The 19,281-nt window shown below is 51.4% G+C and overlaps 3 protein-coding genes across 4 annotated transcripts in view; 2 read left to right on the top strand and 1 right to left on the bottom strand.

Annotated features, from left to right (window-relative positions):
* P2RX5 (purinergic receptor P2X, ligand-gated ion channel, 5) overlaps positions 1-5,085 on the top strand; it is a 16,289-nt gene extending 11,204 nt beyond the window's left edge. Inside the window, exons 10-12 of the mRNA XM_006863471.1 lie at positions 2,269-2,351; positions 3,506-3,712; positions 5,016-5,085. Of these exons, the coding sequence (XP_006863533.1) occupies positions 2,269-2,351; positions 3,506-3,712; positions 5,016-5,085 (360 nt within the window). The remainder of the gene's footprint in view (positions 1-2,268; positions 2,352-3,505; positions 3,713-5,015) is intronic.
* A 6,663-nt stretch (positions 5,086-11,748) lies between these two features.
* On the bottom strand, positions 11,749-12,301 carry EMC6 (ER membrane protein complex subunit 6). The gene has a single exon (XM_006863270.1). It carries the CDS (start codon positions 12,259-12,261, stop codon positions 11,929-11,931), a length of 333 nt encoding a protein of 110 aa, XP_006863332.1. The 5' UTR covers positions 12,262-12,301; the 3' UTR covers positions 11,749-11,928.
* A 471-nt stretch (positions 12,302-12,772) lies between these two features.
* On the top strand, positions 12,773-16,652 carry TAX1BP3 (Tax1 (human T-cell leukemia virus type I) binding protein 3). Of its 2 annotated transcripts, XM_006863268.1 has the most exons (4): positions 12,773-12,853; positions 15,604-15,723; positions 16,118-16,195; positions 16,515-16,652. In XM_006863268.1, exons 1-4 carry the CDS (start codon positions 12,815-12,817, stop codon positions 16,650-16,652), a joined length of 375 nt encoding a protein of 124 aa, XP_006863330.1. In that variant the 5' UTR covers positions 12,773-12,814. The 2 variants fall into 2 exon arrangements, with proteins under 2 accessions (XP_006863330.1, XP_006863331.1); XM_006863269.1 differs by lacking the exon at positions 16,118-16,195 and having other exon boundaries at positions 12,815-12,853.
* Positions 16,653-19,281: the final 2,629 nt, after the last annotated feature.

Raw genomic sequence — 19,281 nt, 5'->3', positions numbered from 1 at the left:
TTCATGTGGTCCATTAGTCTACTGGAATCATTGTTTCTATGTGTCTTTGATTCTTTTCACTTTTCTTTCCTCTGGATGGTGGTGGTGGTAGTGATGTGCTGTGGAGTAGGTCCTGACCCATAGCGACCCTGTATAGGATTTCTGAGGCTATAATTCTTTATGGGAGCAAAAAGCCTTATCTTTCTCCCATGGAACCACTGTTAGTTTTGAATTGCTGACCTTGAGGTTAGCAGCCCGACTCATAACCACTACGCTATGAGAGATCCTTTTCCTCTGGATGTTGTTGGTGTTACGTGTCTTCGAGTTGGTTCTGACCCATAGCAACCCTGTAGAGGGTTTCCAAGGAGCTGCTGGTGAGCTTGAACTGCCGACCTTGCAGTTTAAATGGCTTTGCAGTCTGGCGCATTAACCCACAGTGCCACACCAGGACTCCTTTCCTCTGGATAGGGAGAGACAAATTGTTGCACCATAGATGAGCCCTCTGAAAGTTCCTTTTAAAGACATGACAATGATTAGTGAGTGGCCCGTGCCCATTCCAGAAGCCACTTTCCAAGGTTTCTGGCAGCCTCTTGGATGGCCAGCAGAGTGCACTGGAGAGCCTGTCAGGAACTAGGCTTTACTTTTTCGAGACAAAAAAATTCTGTTTGGTAACAGGACTAGAAGTCATGTGTCTGAAAGGGTTAGATTGAAGTGAGTTCCAGTGAAGTCCTTTTAACTGTAATCTATCCTCCTAAGTGAGCCCTGGTATGTACCTTTTTAGAGGGTCCATCTTCAGCCATCACTTTCTTATAAAATCAGAACACAGGGCATCTAGAGGAGACACACGTGAAATGAAGGTAATGGTGCAGTAGGAAGAGGAGGTAGAGGCTCTGGAGTAGAGGGGAGGGGGTCGAGAAGTGGGAGCAGTAAAACAAAGAATTGGTAAATAACATTTTTGGAATTTGGGCAAAAAAATAGGTGTGCAGTACCTGGGGTCAGGGGCCCAGCTTTACTTATTGGCCTGGTCTTCACCCTCCTTTCACCCTGAATACCCCAGTTCTGTCTTTCCACTAACACTTCCCAGGTTGCCCTGTGTTGTGGGTGGGGTCGCCCTCTGGTGGAGGAGATAGGCATTTGCATGAACTGATTTGGACTGATTGGCCTTGTTCGGGTGTGGTGGGTCCCAGCTGAGTTAGATCAGACCTTGCTCGCTCTCCTAGTTGCCCCTTTGTTGGTCAGGGCTAACCCTCCTCTCCCCCAAGTCCATCTCTCATACAGAATACCAGCGAGATCTTTCTGAAATGCTTGAGGCACTTCACTATTCAGAATCCTTCAATGACTCCATCTCCATTTCTGCTCAGAAGGCAGCAGGGTCAGGCCCAGAACGGATGCTACACAACATTGTAAGGAGGAGCTACTCAGGCTGTCTCCACCTACTTATCCAGAGTTTGTCTCTAACCACCACCCTTTCCCAGTCCCTGTGGAGTTTCCCAGGTGGTCCTAGCTCTGTCCCCAGCTTTCTTTACCTTGTTAATGCTGTTCAGCCCTCAAAACCCATCCAGATGTCCAATCCCCAGGCTGAGTAAAGTCCTGTCTTCCCTAGACACCCCTGCTTGTCTCCCCATTAGAGAGCGTGCCTCATGATTGATGTACTTGTCTCCTGCAGCATGGGGAGAGCCCCAGGGGTCTGCAGTATCTGCACCTCCCTACTTCTCAGGGGATCAGCAAACGCTTGCCAAAGGGCTCAGCATAGTGCAGGGTATCAAATGGTGTTTGATTCTAACCTTGACCCTACCACAGACCAGCCTTGTGGCCGTGGACAAGTTTCCTTATCTATTAAATGGAGCCAATGATGTCTCCTTCAAAGTGTTGGCTTGTAGGAACAGAAACATACTGTTTCACAGTTCTGGAGGCTGCGAGTCCGGATCAACGTGTTACACGGCTGGGCCCTGTTGTCTCACATGGCTTTCTTCTTCCTTGTGTGTGTCTAAGTGTCTTCTCTTTTATGAGACATCGTTCCTATTGGATTAGGACCAACCTGACTCCACTATGACGTCATGTTAACTGAGAACATCTTCAAAGACCCTATTTCCAACCAAGGTCATGCTCCCATGTCCCGGGATTAGGACTTTGGCATATCTTGGGGTGGGGGACACAATTTAATCCCAAATCCCTCCCTCATGGGATTGCTGCAGGAGCACACAGTATGAAGAATGTTAAGTGGCTAACCCATAGGAGGTGCTCTCTGCAATCTAGGGTTCTGAGTCAGGGACCCCAACTCTTTTGCAGGGGGCTTTCTTCTGTGACCTGGTACTCATCTACTTCATCAAAAAGAGCCACTTTTACCGAGGCAAGAAGTACGAGGAAGTGAGGTCAGTTATGCTGCTTTCCCGGCGCCCGAGGGGGTCTGGGCGCCCCCTCTGTCGGTCTCCCTCCTTTGGGGTATGGAGGTAGTCTGTAGCCATGGGTATCTTACAGTCGCTGGGAGGGTGGAAAGTGTGGAACGTTCTGAGTACATACCTGATAGAAAGCTGGGACTCAAATCAGCCTAAGACCAGCTTCAGGTGAGGTCCCAGGCTGCGGGCTGAGGACTGAAATATCACCACTGTCTCAATGTGTGATATCTAAAAAGGCCTAGGCTAGCCTGTTTCTCTATCTTCCAAATGAGAGTTGGCTTAATTGCATTCTGCAGATCTTGTGTTTCTTGCAAATTGAAGGTTTGGGACAACCCTGCGCTGAGCAGTCTGTTGGCACCATTTTCTCATCAGCATGTGCCCACTCCGTGCCTGTGTGTCACATTCTGGTCATTCTCTCCGTATTTCACACTTGTTCATAATGCTATTACACACACAACACGCCGCAGTGTGAGTGCAGACATAACTTCATAGGCACTGGGGAATGAAAACACGTGTGTGACTTACTTGATTGTGGAACCAACCGGAAGTTATCTCTGAGGGTCTCTGCATCTTGCTTTCCGGTGCTTCTTAGGCTTCCTGGTAGGTTGGGGTTGAGAGAAGCTGAAGTGGTAAAGGAAGGAGAGAAAGACATTCTGTTTATTCACTGCAGGGGCCTGTTTCCAGGCCCTCTCCAGCTGTGGGGTTGGCCCTAGGCTTAGTGGTTGTCAGGGTACTAGTGGTGGGTATACTCAGAGTGGCAGAAACCACCCCTGGGCGGAGACTCTGGTCTGAGCCCTTAAGGAAGGATTTCTGGAGGAGCTGGGTAAGGCGGAGCTACTCAGGAAGGATTTCTGGAGGAGCAGATGGTAAACTGGATAGGTGGCTGGGTTTCTCCCTTAGCCTGGCTCCTTCCTTCCCTTCCTCCACACCCCTCACTTCCCCCAGATGAAACAACCTCCATTTGCAGACAGAACTGCTGCAACTCTCTGACCCATCACCTGGCAGGAGCACAGGCTCAGCTGCTGGATGGCCGAGGGTGGCGCCCCCTGCAGGGCAGGTGGTCCTCCAGGACCCATCTTGAACCTCATGTGTCAGCCTTAATGAGGGTTAACAGGTGGTGTCCTGCCCAGGGGCCAAGAGGTCTGCACCCAGCAGGAAGAGTCCCAGCGGCAGAGTGGGGCCTGGGAGATCAAGGACGCAGTGGGGTCAGGTCCTGGGGCACTGCTGGGCCTGGAGCAGAGCCTTAGAGAGGAGCCCGAGGGGAAGCTGCCGGAGCACAACATGCTGGAAGGAGGCGGGGGCCTGAAGGAGGACGGCTGCGTGTGCCCACAACCCAGGTGAGGAAGCCAGAGAACCTGGGACCTTGGGTAGGGCCCCAGTAAACTGGTCTGCTTCAGGCTGAGCTGGCAATGAGGCAGGTCTTCTGGGACCCAGAAGCTCTAACAACACTATCATCTGCACTGCGCTTAATGTAACTTTGCCACACACTGCTCTAGTCTTGTAGCTCTTAACTCATTTATGCTTCTCAGCGTATTACCTGTTTTACTAATGAGGAATTGAGGCACAGAAAGGTTAAGCAACTTGCCCAAGTCAAACAGCTCTTAAGTGGCAGACCTGGTGTTTGAACCCAGGAGGTGGTGGCTGTCTGCCACCAAGTTGGTTTCAACTCATAGCCACCCTGTATAAGGTTTCTAAGGCTGTAAATCTTTATCGGAGCAGGAAGCCTCATCTTTCTCCTGAGGAGCAACTGGTAGGTGCAATCTCTGATCTTGCAGCTAGCAGCCCGATTTGTAATCCACTGTGCTACTGGCGTTTCTTCTGTCGAGACTAATTATGGGTTAATAACTAACAATGAATAGCTAGGTTATCTGTGTTATCAAAGGCCCATTCCCTCCACCCCCAAGTATTACTCCTCGAATTCTCAAATCTATGTGGAAATTCTGGAGCTGCCCAGCTCACAGGAGGGTGGTGGCTGGACTGACAGGTAACATCAGATTGTCTTTCCCTGGGGCGCTGCCCAGCAGCAGATACAATCTCAGCCTGCAGGTAGGGCGCCCTGGCTGAAATTAGGAGACATTCAGGCTGCCCTGTCTCTGCCTTGCTGGACCTTGGTTTTCCTCTTTCTAGTTGGGGCTGGGCATAGGGTAGGGTTCTCAGACTAGGGCTCTGTGACTCTGGTGACTCTCCAGGAGCTGGCTTGGGCAGGGAGAGTGAGAAATAGACAGGAGTGGAGAGGATGGGTGGGAAAGGTAGCGCATCCTCTGCAGCCTGCAGGAAGGGGTGGGGGCAGAGGACTGGCTGGAGTGGGCTAGGGTCTTGCAGCTCCCCAAATGGTGGCGCTTCCGGGGGGCTGACTGTTGCTTCTTGAGTGCTGTAGGGGGAATGGCTGCCTTGCTGGCACTGGGGGCTGGCCTTGGCTAGATCCAGTCTGGCCTAGTCCTGTGCAAGTAAGGCTCTGGCTGCCATTGTGGCAGCCGCTGCTCATTGCTGAGATGGCTCATGTACATGTGTCTGGGCTGTGGCCAGGGACCCTGACAGGCTGCCTACGGTGCTGCCTGCAAAGGGCTAGTGAATATGTGCATACAGGGCACCATAAGGCACCCCAACAGCCTTCTCTTTCATCTATGCCCCCCGCCTCAGGTCTGGCAATCTGGGGAGAGGTAAGGTGACCGTGGAACAACTTCAGGCCCTGCAGACAGTGGAGACGTAGCCAGAGGTGGTGGCTGAGAGCAGATTCCACGAAGACATGGAGGGCAGATGAAGTGGGAAGAGGAGTCTTCGTGCCGGCAGGGGACAGGGCCTTCCTGGCCCACCTTTTCTCCTGCACCAGAGGGGAGCCTCCTAGTGGCCACACAGGCTCAGAGCTGTGAGGCTCTGCCTAGGGAAGGAGGGCAGGCCAGAGTCTGGGTAGCTTTAATTTTTTTCTGAGAACCTGGTTGGACATTCATTCGTTCATTCTTCAATGCAGTAAACATTTATTGATTCCTGCCACAGGCTGGACCCTGTCCAAGAGATGCTTAAATGAGATGCTGGCCTGGCCCTTGGGGAGGGGAAAACACATGTGCAAATCCTTCCAAAGCCAGCAGACTCATCATAGCCAGGTCTAACCTCTAGCTGAGAATTTACAAATCCCTGTAGACACTGATGACTCCACAGAGAAAGGCCCTTTTGGCCAACATCCAAAGGGACATTTGGTTTTGCCCCCAGGAGACAACCTGGGAAAAGACAGCTGGTTCTTAAGGAGAAAGGCAAACTTCAAAGCTTCCAGGTCAGCTAGGGCCAGGGAGGCAGGGAGACCACTCCTCCATCTGACCTGCCCAGCCTTGGGGAGCTCTGGGCATACTGTCTTGCCCAGATGGGAGATGCATTGGCCTGTGTGGTTTGACTCTTGCTGCTCTGTGGAGCTGGGTGTCTCTGACCTGCTTCCCTCCATTTCACCTCAAAGGTTTGGTCAGAAAGGTTAATGAAGGGCTAATGAGGTAATGGGTGGGAAAGTGCTCACAGTTGTTAGGAAGTCCAAACTCTAGAGAGATGATGGTGCTGCCTCACCCTTCTCTGCCTACCGTGTCTATAAAGCCTTGCTACTTAAGTACAGCCCATGGACCAGCAATATCGACATTACTGGGATCGTGCTAGAAATGCACTTAGGCCCCTCCCTACAAGACCGGTGGTTGTGGAGTTGACTCCAGTTCATAACAACCCACATGTGTGCCCGAGAACTGTGCTCAGAGGGTTTTCAATGACTGAGTCTTCAGAAGTAGGTCTTCTAGACTTTTCTTCTGAGGCATCTCTGGATAGATTTGAACCTCCAACATGGGTTAATTGTTTGCATCATCCAGGGACTCCTAGGCATACTGAACCAGAGCCAGTGTTTGAACAAGATTCCAAGGTGATTTGTGAGCTCATTAAAGTTTGAGGAGCCCTGGTTCTGAGGAGAGAAAAGGCTAGCATTGGCAGGTGGAACCAATTTCTATGCTAGACTTACACACATACTACATTAAGACCAAAAACATCCCTTCCCCCCACCCAAAGTGGCATTAAGCTCAATTTATTTAAATGAAAATGTCTTGCCCAGATACTGTTTAAATGATTAAAAATTCAAAAGAATAAACATTGAAAAGCTTCTCTCCCACCTGTTCCCCATTCCAGACACCCCTACTTTTCATAGAACCCGCTCAAGCAATGCCTGCATGTAAGCCCAAGCAAGTCTCCTGTGTCAGAAACGGACACGGTGAAATACGCTCCCATCCCAGGCTTGGCAGTCAGGCTTGCTCATGCCTCTGCATCCCACTGTATCTTAGCAAGTGGGAAACCCACCACGCTGCTGTCTGAACCACTCAGCTGAAGGGTCTTGACAGACTCAACAAGGCCCAGGTGCTGTGTCTGGGCGGCTCCCTGGAGCTGCGGAGTGTCCTCTTAGGAAGGGCTTCTGTCTGGGGCTTCCGTTAGTCAGAAAAGCCTGTTTTTCCTCAGCAGAAGGGCCACTGGAAGCTCTCTGGCAGAAAGTCCCTGACAAGGCTATCACTGGGGCAGAGGACATTGTCCCCACAGGAGACCTTCTAGAGCAAGCAGCTCCCTCACCTCAGGTCATTTGGTCACCTGTTAACAAGTCCAACCTGTGTGCTGGTAGAATGTGAAGAGTTGGTGTGATCCCCTTGGGGTTTAGCTTCCTAATGTAAATGTTGGGTTTTATAATCTAGCATGTTACTTTCATGTGTGGAAGTAAAAAGGACAGGGGTCATATCTGCGTCCAAGCTGCTTAGGCATTGGTCTGGTTTCTTTTAACCTGCCTTTGGAATTGCTTTGCTGTAACCATAGAATGGGGCACAACCACACTATTTTATATTGGGATGGAAATGTTTTCTGCAGTTCTCCATTCAGTACTCAGTATTTATTGAGTACCTGCTGTGTCAAATGATGGAGGAAATGCTGGTGACAGTGTGAGCACCGCAGACATGGCCCCTGTCCTGTCTCGTGGGGAGTTGAGCCTCAATTACACATGTATCACAAACTGAACAGGGTGCTATGGGAGTTTTCAATAAGGCGTAGGGGTGAGTCAGGCTTCCCCAGGAAGTGATGTAGTAAGTTGAAACTGGAAAGATTAGTAGTTGAACTCGGTGACAGGCGATGCGTTCCAGGGAGTGAAGGCTGGTAGATAAGCTCAGAGGGAGAAGGCTGGGCTGGGGGTGTCGGGATGGTTACAAAAATGCTCTACACCTCGCTGCTTCACATCACCTGTTATCTGTCCTGGCATTGTGAGGCTTGCTTTCCATCAAGTTGACTTGACTGAAATCAGGGCCGCCCCATTGATTACTGTTAGAGTAATTACTTGTCCAGCCTAAGTGTTTCTTCAAGTCGAGCAAAGCCTTCACTACTACATCCTGTGGACCCAGAATCACCCAGGCCAGCAGTGCCTTTGTGGCTCTGGACAGAGGAGCACACTCTGCCAAGGTTGCCTTGCTTTATGCACAGTCCAAGCTGCCCCAAGCCCCACTTTCTGTTGTTGTCATGACAATCTAGGTACCTGACAGGTGGCTCATTAATCCTGTAGAAACTGGTTTTTAAATGGGGGTGAGTGCCGAAAGGGTTTGAGCTCCTTTCAAATTTGGGAAAGCCCTTCCTTGTAGGCACTGGCTGCCTCATCAGGAGCTCGTTCCCATTCTGTTATCATTTGGGAGTCACTGTGAGCTGTCTGGCCCTCGCCTAAATCCACCCACTTACCACTTTCCTACTGATTAAGTTATCCAATGCCTTAGGAGTACTAGGATGCTGGCCAATGGGACATTAGTCAATTGGGTGCTATCAATGTAGTGTCCCAGGGACCTCTATGAAAAAGCAAAGTGCCCATTACTCCTGACACCAGGGTCCTCATGACTATCAGTCACGGTTGCCTCCCTCCAGTTCTGTTTCTTAGGGCTGGCTGCTCCACTGAGGGGGTTGGTTATAAAGGAGGGCAGTGATAACCTCCAGGTATACTAAGTACCCTTGAGTACCCCAGCTAAGGCCTACAGTGCCCCCGACTCTCCATATCACTGCACTTGGAGTGACACCTTGGTTTGGAAAAGGGCTCCATGTGGTTCTCCTGAGTGATGCCGCTTTCCAAGGCTCATACTATCCTGTGAACCCCAAAATGCTTTCTCTTCAAGACTTCTTTTCTGCCAGCTCTATCCTCCAGGCTAGTAGTACACAGTACACTGGGAAGATGGCAAACATTTTCTGGGATCTGCCCGATACATGTACTCTCTCCGACATCTTTGTTATAAAAACAATAAAAGGTGCCAAATGTAAGTCTTGATTTCTTTGTCTTCATGCGTACATTTTCATGATCACGAACAAGGGAAAGCATGAGAAAGTGACACCAAACGAGGCAGACCCTAGAAACAATCAGTAAGGAAGACGTGAGGTCCCTTGTTAACTTGGAAAGAAATTCAAATAAGAGGAAGGAAACATTTTACTCTTTAAATGAACAAACACTAAAATTGAAGGTTAAGTGCCATCGAGTCAGTTCCGACTCACAGCAACCCTATATAGGGTCTCTGAGGAGGCACTGGTGAGTTTGAACTGCAGACCTTGCAATTCAAATCAACCTTGAAGTTCAGTGCTTTATCCTGTGGTACTATTCCAGGACTCCCACGTTAAAGGTAAGAAGGCACTGATAAAACTGGTAAATCTCAGTAAGAGCGCAATCTGATCAAACTCTGGAAACATCTGGTATCAGGTTTTCACCGTCTGCCCTAAATTATTAAATTCCCTCAAAACAATCTAAAGACATTCATTGTAATGTCTTCTATGATGGTGAACATCCCCCCCAGTGGCCAACAACAGGGGGATGCCTAGGTCAATCAGAAGCTCACCTGTTCCCTATCTTTCCCCTCCTTTCTCGGCACCAGGAATGCACCCTCTTTTCCTACTCAGACAAGGTCCTGAGAGACAACAGTGAGACTGAAGTGTGAAGATCTTCAGCGGTGCATAAAGAAAGGTCAGAGGTATTGGGAAAGGGAGGCAAAGCATGTGGCCCAGAATCCAAAATAGAATTCAGAAGGCCTCCAGCCTTGATCTATTTCCATTATTGTCACTGGCTACCTGCTGTCAACAAAAGGGGGCTTGGATTCAAGTTCTCAGGCCTACTTAAACCTGATCACAACACTCCTGAATAAAATTCCCAATGGCTTCTAGCTTTTAAATTCCCACATGGCCTTTGCAATGCAGTAAAAACTATACTTAAATATGGCTCTTCTAGCCAGTCTTTGCAACTCCCACCAATTGACTGGGTGTAACTATGCAAATAAGGTGCATGGAACTCTAATGAGGGGATTGGTTAGTTTTGCCATCCTGCTAGGCTTAAAAATGAGCCATCCCAGAGGTGGGAAGGGGCTTCACTACCTATAAGAGCTGGGAGCAGAGCGGATCCTTTGGACCCATAATCCCTGTACCTCATAGATGCAGGCAGATCAGCAGATGGTACACAAGGCTTCCAGGCCCACAGATGGGGGAAACTGAGTACCTCTGGGCACTTACTGGCTAAAAGAGCTTTGTTAACAGTTGCCTAAGCAGGGCAGGGGCCAGGCTGAGGGGTCAAGTGTAGGTTAGAGAGGATGGCCTGTGGGAACAACTGAGAAGCAGCTGTCCTGATAAAAGAATAGTATTCTGAGTTTTCTTGAACCTGTTACTTTGCTAATAAACCACAGTATTGCCAGTGAGTTCAATGTGGCCTTTGCAACAAATCTGCAACACATTTATGGAACCAAAGCCAGCACAGTGCAGTGGGAAAGACAGTTGGTGTCAGAGTTGGTATTAAAGTTGGTGGGTAGAGGCATTTTCTGACCACAGCCTCATAAAGAAATCAACCTTGGGCTATTGAGTGTTTTCTTCCCCTTGTGAAGTTAGAGGTCAGCTCTCGCTCCATGCCATTTTTATAGGTATGATTCCTGGTGGCACTGTGGGGTAGCTGTTAAGACTGGTAACCATAAAGTTGGTAGTTCAAATCCACCAGTCACTCCATGGGAGAAAGATGAGGCTGGTGGTAGAGATTTAGTCTTGGAAACCCTGTATAGGTTGCTGACTTGGGGCAGATGGCAGTAGGTTTATGACCTACCCAAGTGTACCCCAGGACTTGTTACTCTTACTCTCCCGATACAGGCCAAACTCTTTCCTGCCCAACGGCTCCCACTCTCTCTTTTTCTGCAAATAAACCCTTCCCCACACTTTGTTGTTGAGTGCTGAGTCAGTTCTGACTCAGTGACCCTGTACAGGGCTTCCAAGGAGTGGCTGCTGGGTTTGAACCACCAACCTTGTGATTAGCAGTCTCCAACGCTTATCCTACACATCAGGACTTTACTAAGCTGTTATTTAATCTTTGGTCTCATGGAAGCCTTTCTTGTCAGTGGTTTTCCCCACTGTGTGTGGTTTGTACTCTCTTCCTAGCACTTTGTTGTTGGTAAGTGCCATTGAGTTGGTTCTGACTCATACCGACCCTGTAGTTTTCATAGGCACAGTTCAAAACCGACTTTGGAGTCCTACAGCGCCACACCAGGACTAATACACTACTTTCCATTGTCCAGAAAACGCCATTTTCCCACAAACTTTTGATATCTGTGAAATTATGTGATGTTGGCCCTCAGTTAATATACTCCATGAACAATTTGTTCACTACTAGAACTCCAATGCAGTATTTAGTAAACCAAATGGGTTTTAAGATAGCCCTCCTCCCAAGATGGGAACATCAACTGGCATATGCACAGATTTACATAATAAAGCCCAAAGTTTAGCTTACACTTTGTCTCAGTTTAGTCACCACTAGAAATATTCTAGATAAACAGGCTTGAATTGACTTTTTCTTATGGAAAAGCCAGCCAGTGGTTACTAGGTGACATGGAACTGAACTGACACCATTCATACCTGCAAGAAATAGTGGTGGCCAAGGAGCTCCGTAGCGTAGTGGTTATGAATTGGGCTGCGAACCTCAGGGTCAGCAGTTCGAAACTAAGCTGTTCCGCGGGAGAAAGATGAGGCGTTCTGCTGCCGTAAAGATTTACAGTCTCGGAAACCCTGTACAGGGTCGTTATGAGTCGGAACCGACTCCACGGTACATAACAACAACTGAAGAAGCCAGAGCCCTGAAGAAGTCTGCATTTACATCCTGGCTCTGCCTTTTCCTAGCTGTGCATCCTAGCAGAGGTATTTAACCTCTCTGAGCCTCTGGTTCTACAAGGGGGTAATTCCATAACGTTTCTGTGAGAATCCGTTCTCAGGATCCCTAAATGGAAATGACAGAAGACTAAAGGCCCAGTCCCAGCCACCCGGGAGGCAGATCTTGGGTGATTCGCCAGGGCAAACAGCGAGTGCAGGAAGGTAGGAAAACACCCCACAAAGCGTCTCACACTTCCTTTAATCTGAAGAATGAGTACAGTACAGGCTCTTCGTCTTCAGATCTAAGTGATTTATAACGTTACAGAACAAGCAGCGAATTCAACCATTTAAAAACTAAGTCAGTCTACACGGTGTTAGTTTCTGGCGACGGCAGGGCAGCTTCTATGTGCACCCGGCCCCCATTTCAGTAGACGTGCACCATGCCGTAGAGGAACGTCCAGAACAGGACGTAGGTGAACAGACCCCCAATCAGGCCTCCTGTAAAGAGGGGTCTTCGGGACTTAAAATATTTGTTCCACCTCCTTCCCGCCTTGAGGATTAGGAGCAAGGAGAGCAGGACGGAGGCAAGAAGGTAGAAGATGAAGCCGTAGAGGCCGGTGAGGCCGAGGATGCCGGCCGTGGCCCCGGACAGCGCTGACACTGAGGTCCGGCAGTAATCCAGGACGGCGGCGTTGCCCCGCACAGCTGCCTCGCTAATGAACGGCGGCCCTTCCCGCTTGGCCACCACAGCGGCCATGGCATCTGCCAGGATTTAGCTTCTGCTTGCTCGCGGAGCTGCGAAGAAAAGCAAGTTACAAGTGGTGCCCCGAGCTCGGCGAGCTGGGTCCACGCCGCCCCCTCTTCCTGGAGCTTCCGAGAGAACCGGGGAGATGCAGCGCTTTCACCTTCCCCGCCCAGGCTCGCCCAGTTACCTGGAACACGGCAGTGGACACAAGTCACTTAGCGTTTCCTCAGATAGGTAAAGATACGAGTCCCCGTGGCGCCATCTTGCGCTACAGGGGGGTTGGAGAGCCCAGGCTGCGCAGGCCCAGCTCTTCGCCCCGCCCTCTAACGCCTGCGCTGTGGATGTCCTGAGTATTCTTCATCCCTCACCCTCCTTTTCTACGCACGCACAATGACTTCCGAAAGCGGAACAGCGCTGCAGATGGTGATTGGCTAGAGTATTGTTTACTATTCATGAGAGGGCGGAGCGAGCTGGGCTGTCTTTGTTAACCAGAGAGGGCGCGGCCGCGGTGATTTTCGCTGCGGGTTTCACGGAACGGTACTTGGTTACCAGGATTGGGGTCGAGATGTCCTACATCCCTGGCCAACCCGTCACTGCGGTGGTGGTGAGTGCGCTTGAGTGGGCTCGGGCTCCTCCTCTTCTAGACTTGTCCCCATTTCGCAGAGCAGTAAACTGACACTCCAAACAGGTTGACAAACCTCTGAACCCGGGCTCCTGCAAACGGGTGTCTTGGGCGCCGGCCACGTCCTGCGGGAGCGGGGCCTCAACCTCCCCCGTCATAAAACAGAGCTGGCGTGGGTCTCAGGCTCCTCCTGAAATCCTGGGCCACGCTCAGCCCCGCGCACTGTCGCCCCGGGTTAGAGACAGGACGAAAGGGAAAGGTCTCAACTGTTAAAGCCTGGGAAAACGCTGCTGCCTTCCCCGGACTTTAGTGTTCCCAGCTGGGCAGCCGCAGGGGGCGGGCGTGGGCCCCTGAATCGCTGCCTCTGGAATGAGGAAGTGCTTCCTCCGCTCCAGCTGCCGCCGCCCAGCGGAGTGAGGTTTGGGGAGTGGGTTTGGTCAGGGGCCTGCTCAGCAGCCCCTTCTTTATTGGTTCGGCCTCGCATCTTCGGACCCACTCTCGCCGAGTTGAGGCTCCTACCACATGCTGGAACCAGCTCAGAACCTTCCCTGGGCGCCTTCCCCGCCCGGCACTTGAAACTAACTGGCCCCCCTTTGGCTTGGCTTGGGCACCAGGGTCCAGTAGAATAAGCAAAAGGGAAGGAAAGGGTCTGGGACTTGCATGCCACACCTGCAAGTGGCTACAATAGAATGGCAGAGAAGTCTGTGCGTGCCCAGCAGTAAAACAAGTGCTCATTAGGGAGGACTCTTATTAGCTCCTTAGAAGTTTCAGAAAATGGGGAGCAGTGCCTGCCGGGCAGGCGATGGGTCAGCTGGTAGTCTCAGCCCTGGAGCCAGAGGACTGACTGGTAATCCTAGGGGTGTGCCTGGGAGCACTGTGGTCAGGCAAGAAGCCACTGATAAAGGTGGCATGTGAGGGTGAGTACAGCGCACCAGCCCAGGCTACCAGGAAGCAAGGCTGAACCTGCTGACAGCTGTCTTTAGCTTCACCCTGCCTGCACCACGTCAACTTTTCCAGATCCCTCCCGCCGGCGCAGCACACCCAGAGCTCCCTGGCACACCCCTAGGAATACCAGGCAGTTCTCTGGCCCCAGGGCTGAGACTTACTTCCATTTGCCCCTCAGGCATGTCTCCCCATTGTTTTGAATTTCTAAAGAGCTATCCCAGTGGAGTCCTGGTGTGGTGCTGTAGGATAAGCACTAGATGAAAGATCTGTTTGAATTGCAAGGTCCGGTGGTTCAAATCCACCAGCTTCTTGGGAACCCTATATAGGGTCTTGCTGTAAGTTGGAACTGACTTGATGGCACGAAAACAAGCTGCTCGAGAGAAAAGTGGCCAGGTTTGCTCTATCCTGGAAAAAGTTGGAGCAGGTGAGGAGCCAATGAGTAGTTAAGAACTTGCCTGAACTCACCTGGCAAGTCAGTGAGTGGATCCGCCCTGCCTCCTAGCCCAAGGGCCTGCATGCTTTGACCTTAGGAGTGGGTGCAGAAGTGTTGGGGGGGGGGCACCCTGGAGGAACTCACACTTGTGGGTATGAGAACCCAAGTCCAGTGGGTCTCCGGGTAATGTTTCCTGTCCCCTAAGTCATGACTGATCCCTGGGTCTTCCTCAAGGCTGTAGGACCATGAAGTCGTTAAAGTGTGGTCTGGTTCTTCCCCTAAATACAATACTAGGACCTTGGCTTGGGTGTGTGATCCTGTACACATTCCCACCCTCTCTGAACTTTGTCTTCTTGTCTCAACTTGATGGAAGGGATCTGGCCTTTCCTCGTGTCTTAGATTGGGGATTGGTTAGGGAGGCTTCCCCCAGGTAAATCTTTTGACACTGTCAAAACCATCTGGCCTCTTCTCTAAACTCTGACTACTTCCTGCACTCACTGCAAATGCTCATCATCTCTTCCCTGGATCTCCTGCCTTCTGGGCTCCCTCTCAGTGGTGCTGTGTGTAGTCAGGCCTGGCAGCAGGGGTGTTCCTCTTGACTCCCAGCTTCTCCATGAGCAGTGTCCTATGTCTGTTAATTTCACAAGTCCTCGTCTCTCTGAGACACCCGTTCCCTTGGATTCCCTGAGTTCTAAAGCTTACCCTGCCCAATTCAGGAAGCTCAGGTGACCAGTGTCAAACTACTCATTACCCCTTAAGGTCTAGTGCAAATGATCCTTCCTTTGTGAAGCGGCTCAGGTGCAGTTCAAGTTGACTCTTGCTTTTTCTTCTTGTTAGAACACTGCTTTAACTGTTGGGGGGCTGGTCTGACACAGCGGGAGACTCCATCTCTCAGCCTCATCCTACCTCCCAGATCTCTGCTGTGTGCTATATTCACCAGTCTCATGGAACTGTAACCACAGCATCTTCTCATCCCTTTGCTTAGCCAAGTGTTTTCTCTCTTTCCTGTGTGTTTTCCTTTTCTTTACCTTTCCGGAGCATCTGTCCTACACTTTTGTAGGGCCTGACCCCCCTCCTGCCGTAATAGGGCACCTCCCCTCAGGAGGGGTTTGGAGCACATGTGGATTGGCCAGTGCCTGAGGAGAGGTTGGGGGCAGAAGCCGTAATTACCCATAAAGGGTGGGTAATTATGGCTGAGTTCCAAGTCCAGACTGTTCAGTGTCCCAGGTTGGTGACCAGCTGGGTTCTTGGAGAGGACCTTGGCTCTGAGCAGCCCCCAGACCACTGCTGAGGACACAAACCAGATCATTCTCCACCTATTATTTGTTCACACCCCCTATTATTTCTTTGCCAGCAAAGAGTTGAAATTCACAAGCTTCGTCAAGGTGAGAACTTAATCCTGGGCTTCAGCATTGGAGGTGGAATTGACCAGGACCCCTCCCAGAATCCCTTCTCAGAAGATAAGACAGACAAGGTGAGGTGGAGAGGCCAGGGTGGGTCCTCCCTGAGGGGCATGGAGGCCTGAGATGGTGGGTCTTTGCTGCTTTGGCTCCAGTAAAAGGAGCAGACATCATTTCTCCCCAACAGTTCTCTCTACGAAGGTCCAAGAAATGGTCTGGTGGGAGCAGGTAGGGCTGGCAATGGGGAGTGACCCTCTCCAGCCCTCCTTAGACCTCCCGCCCCCTGGGACAGCCAGGCTTTTTCACCCAGCTGGCAGGGTACAGCTTTCACTGGCTCTGTGCCCCAGGGCAGTCTGTGTAGAGTGACAGACACATGGCTGAGAGGGTGTCATGCTGGGCTCTGCTCCAAGGATAAGGGGTCAGTCCATCCATAGACCGCAGTCCTTGACCCGGGCTGTCTCTTTCCAGGGCATTTATGTCACCCGGGTGTCTGAGGGCGGGCCTGCTGAAATTGCTGGGCTGCAGATTGGAGACAAGATCATGCAGGTAACAGGTGTCCCAAAGAAAAAAATCCAGGGCAAGAGTGTCTGAAGCCCTTGGGGGTGGGGGTGATCCTTGCCTCCCTGCCCTCAGGGCACCATGGAGAGACTCAGCACTGATGCTTGGAGCCCATGCTGGCTATGCCCCCAGAGGAAACTAGTGCTTTCTCCTTGGCATGCCTCAGCCGCCATGCTTGGCGTCCCCTTCAGCCTAGGGGCTTGGTTGGGTGACCGAAGCTCACAACCCCTTTCCCCGCAAGCCTGCCCTGCTTCCTGAGCTCCTGGGTCAGGGAGCTGAGGTAGGCTCTGCTCTCTCTGTGGGCCAGGTGAATGGATGGGACATGACCATGGTCACCCATGACCAGGCCCGGAAGCGGCTCACCAAGCGCTCTGAAGAGGTGGTGCGCCTGCTGGTGACGCGGCAATCGCTGCAGAAGGCTGTGCAGCAGTCTATGCTGTCGTAGCCCCCGCTGCAGCCCCCACGTCTGTACCGTGACACTACTCCTACAGCTCTGCCCCTGGTTTTGGCATCGGCTGAGTGCCGGGCCTCAGCTCAGAAGGGCAGAGCTGTCCAAAAGGCCTTTCTTGGAGGCTCATCCAACATTGCCTTCTTTCACTCCTCCTGGCTGAGACCAGCTCCCTCCCTTGGACACTGATGACTGGAAACAAGGACCTGGAGCTGAGCTGTAGCCAGTCTGCAGCGGTCCCCAGCTTCAGCCCCCAGGCCCTGCTGCCTGGCCTCTGCAGGGTCCAGGGAAGTGGGGAGACACCCTTCCTGAGAGCTGCCAAAATGCCAAGAAAGAACAGGCAGGGCCAGGCCTCTCCCCACCCTCTGCCCTGGTTGAAGGCTCTGTCCTGCCCTTGTGTCTGAGCTCCCAGTGCCCTGTCTGTGCTTTTCCCCACGTTGCCCAGTGGGGAAATTGCTGCCCTCTACCAGACAGAGGCACTGCGGAGGGCCACCCCCTCCAGCCCCCCTCCCCCGAGGATGCTGGCCTCCCCCCAGGGTTCACCAGCTTTACAGGATCTAGATGAAGTTCAAGGCTGACATTTCAGGGCAGCTCTCAGGATTGCAAATTTCCTCTCTGCCTGAGAGTATAACTTTTGTATTTTTTTTAATCACAATTTTGATACAAAGTGTTTTTACTTTACTATTTGGAGATGCCGACTCTACTTTGGAATTCAGCTAAGTCACATCTGGGGCAATGACCCTCCCAGCAAGTTCATTAGCCTAACTGTTGTGACTGTGGAAACCGACTGTGTGATGCAGCCCACGCCTGCTAATAAACAACGCCGAGACTCACAAAGGTCTTTACTGGGGCATGGGTCAGGAAGGTTGGGGTGGGTTGGAGGCAACAGCTCAGGGGGATGTCCAGCTACTCCCAGGTCCGCCAGTCTGGAAAGTGTTGGAGCCTAAGGTGCACCAGTGATAACACGGTGTACTTGGCAAGTACATCTGGGGACAGAGGAGCGACGAGGGGAGGCCTGGGAACATCTTCAAAAAACTGGAGAGCCTGGTGTGTGGACTCTGGGACATCACTGTGGATTCCTATGAGCCTCCAACATCCCCGGTGTCACTTAACCATCAGCTCCTACCTAGGAGGGGCCTCATGGGAAGAACACCTGCTGTTCCTAACCCTTGGAGCTGTAATGCTGTTGAGTTGGTTCCAATTCACCGACCCTGTACAGGGTTTCCAACAAGAGGGGCTGGTGTGGTGAGCAGTTCAGAGCTTATCTTAAAGTGCCACACTAGGACCCTTAGGAGCACTCACCGTACTAGGAGCTGGGATTCTAACAGTAGTTCAAATACCAGCGGAGCTTGGTTCCCCTCATAAAGATTTAGTCTTGGAAACTACTTACAGGGTCGCTGTGAGTTGGAACTGACTTGGTGGTAGTGGTTGCAAAGGTTCCTGGTGTGTCACTTTAAGATAAGCTCTGAACTGCTCACCACACCAGCCCCTCTTGTTGGAAACCCTATACAGGGTTGCTGAGTCGAAAATCGCAATCAGGGTCATGGGTGGCAGGTATTTTTCTTGTGAGGAGGTTGTTTTCTCGGGGCTGAGCTCTCTGGCTGGGGGGTGGGTAGGGGTGAAGTGGGAGCCCCAGACACTGCTGCCAGGCAGGAAGGCCACCCCCTTTGCACTGCCACAATATATTTCTTCAAGAAAAAACAAAATTTTGAAATTTCAGGTGGCAGCTCCTATTTTCCAAGTGTGGCCTCCCTCCCCCGCAATTGGAAGGACCCCGTAGTACCAAAATTAAAAACAAAACACCCATTGGGTGGCCCAGATAGAAAGGTCTGAGGATTTGGTCTGGCTGCTGTTTTCTGCTGTAGAGGGAAACCAGACCCTAAAACCGGGGAGAGGAAGACTGGAAATGAAACACCTCTGTCCGTGGAGGGATGCTGTTAAAGCCTCAACCTACCTCATGTGCACACCACAGCCTCAGTTGCTTGTCCTTGGGAATTAGGAAAACACAGTACCTGAGAGACCTACCTGGCCAGGCCCTGGAGCCAGCAGGCATCTTGTGCTACCCGAGCCGAGGGCTCCGCTTGACAAAGTGCTGGGTCAGTGCACAGCCACCACCGGGACCAGTGAGCTTCATGACCCTATGTGTTACCTTACAAAAAAGTTTGTGAGGCCATGTCATCTTGTCAGGCCGTAAAGACTGGATTCTCAGACCCAACACACCTTTCCTCCTGCACCTAGCAAATGCTAAGCGCGAGAAGGAAAGAGATGAGCCAGGCTTTAATGAAGGAGACAGGCCTTTTACATTGACCTTGTAGTAAAAAAAAAAAAAGTCTGAAAAGTAGATTACAGCAGATTCGAGGCAAGTACAAGGCACATCCCAGGACCCCCCGCCTCCCCCCCACTTCCTCCACCACAGAAGCACAACGGTGTAGGAAGGGAGAGACCTTGGGTCAGGACCGGGCCCTGGGAGGATAGTGTGAGGTGGTTTCAAGTCCTTATCTGAGGTCCCTGAACAGCCAACAAAAATGGTACATGGGGCCTTGGGTAAGTGAGGGTGGGGGCCTGCCTTTGTCAGGTAACAGGCCTCTAAGGCACTGACTAGGTGTGTGTGTGTGTGTCCTGCAGT

This window comes from Chrysochloris asiatica, unplaced genomic scaffold (genome assembly GCF_000296735.1).
Source record: "Chrysochloris asiatica unplaced genomic scaffold, ChrAsi1.0 scaffold00054, whole genome shotgun sequence".
Lineage (NCBI taxonomy): Eukaryota > Metazoa > Chordata > Mammalia > Afrosoricida > Chrysochloridae > Chrysochloris > Chrysochloris asiatica.
This window is presented reverse-complemented; position numbering and strand designations above follow the sequence as displayed.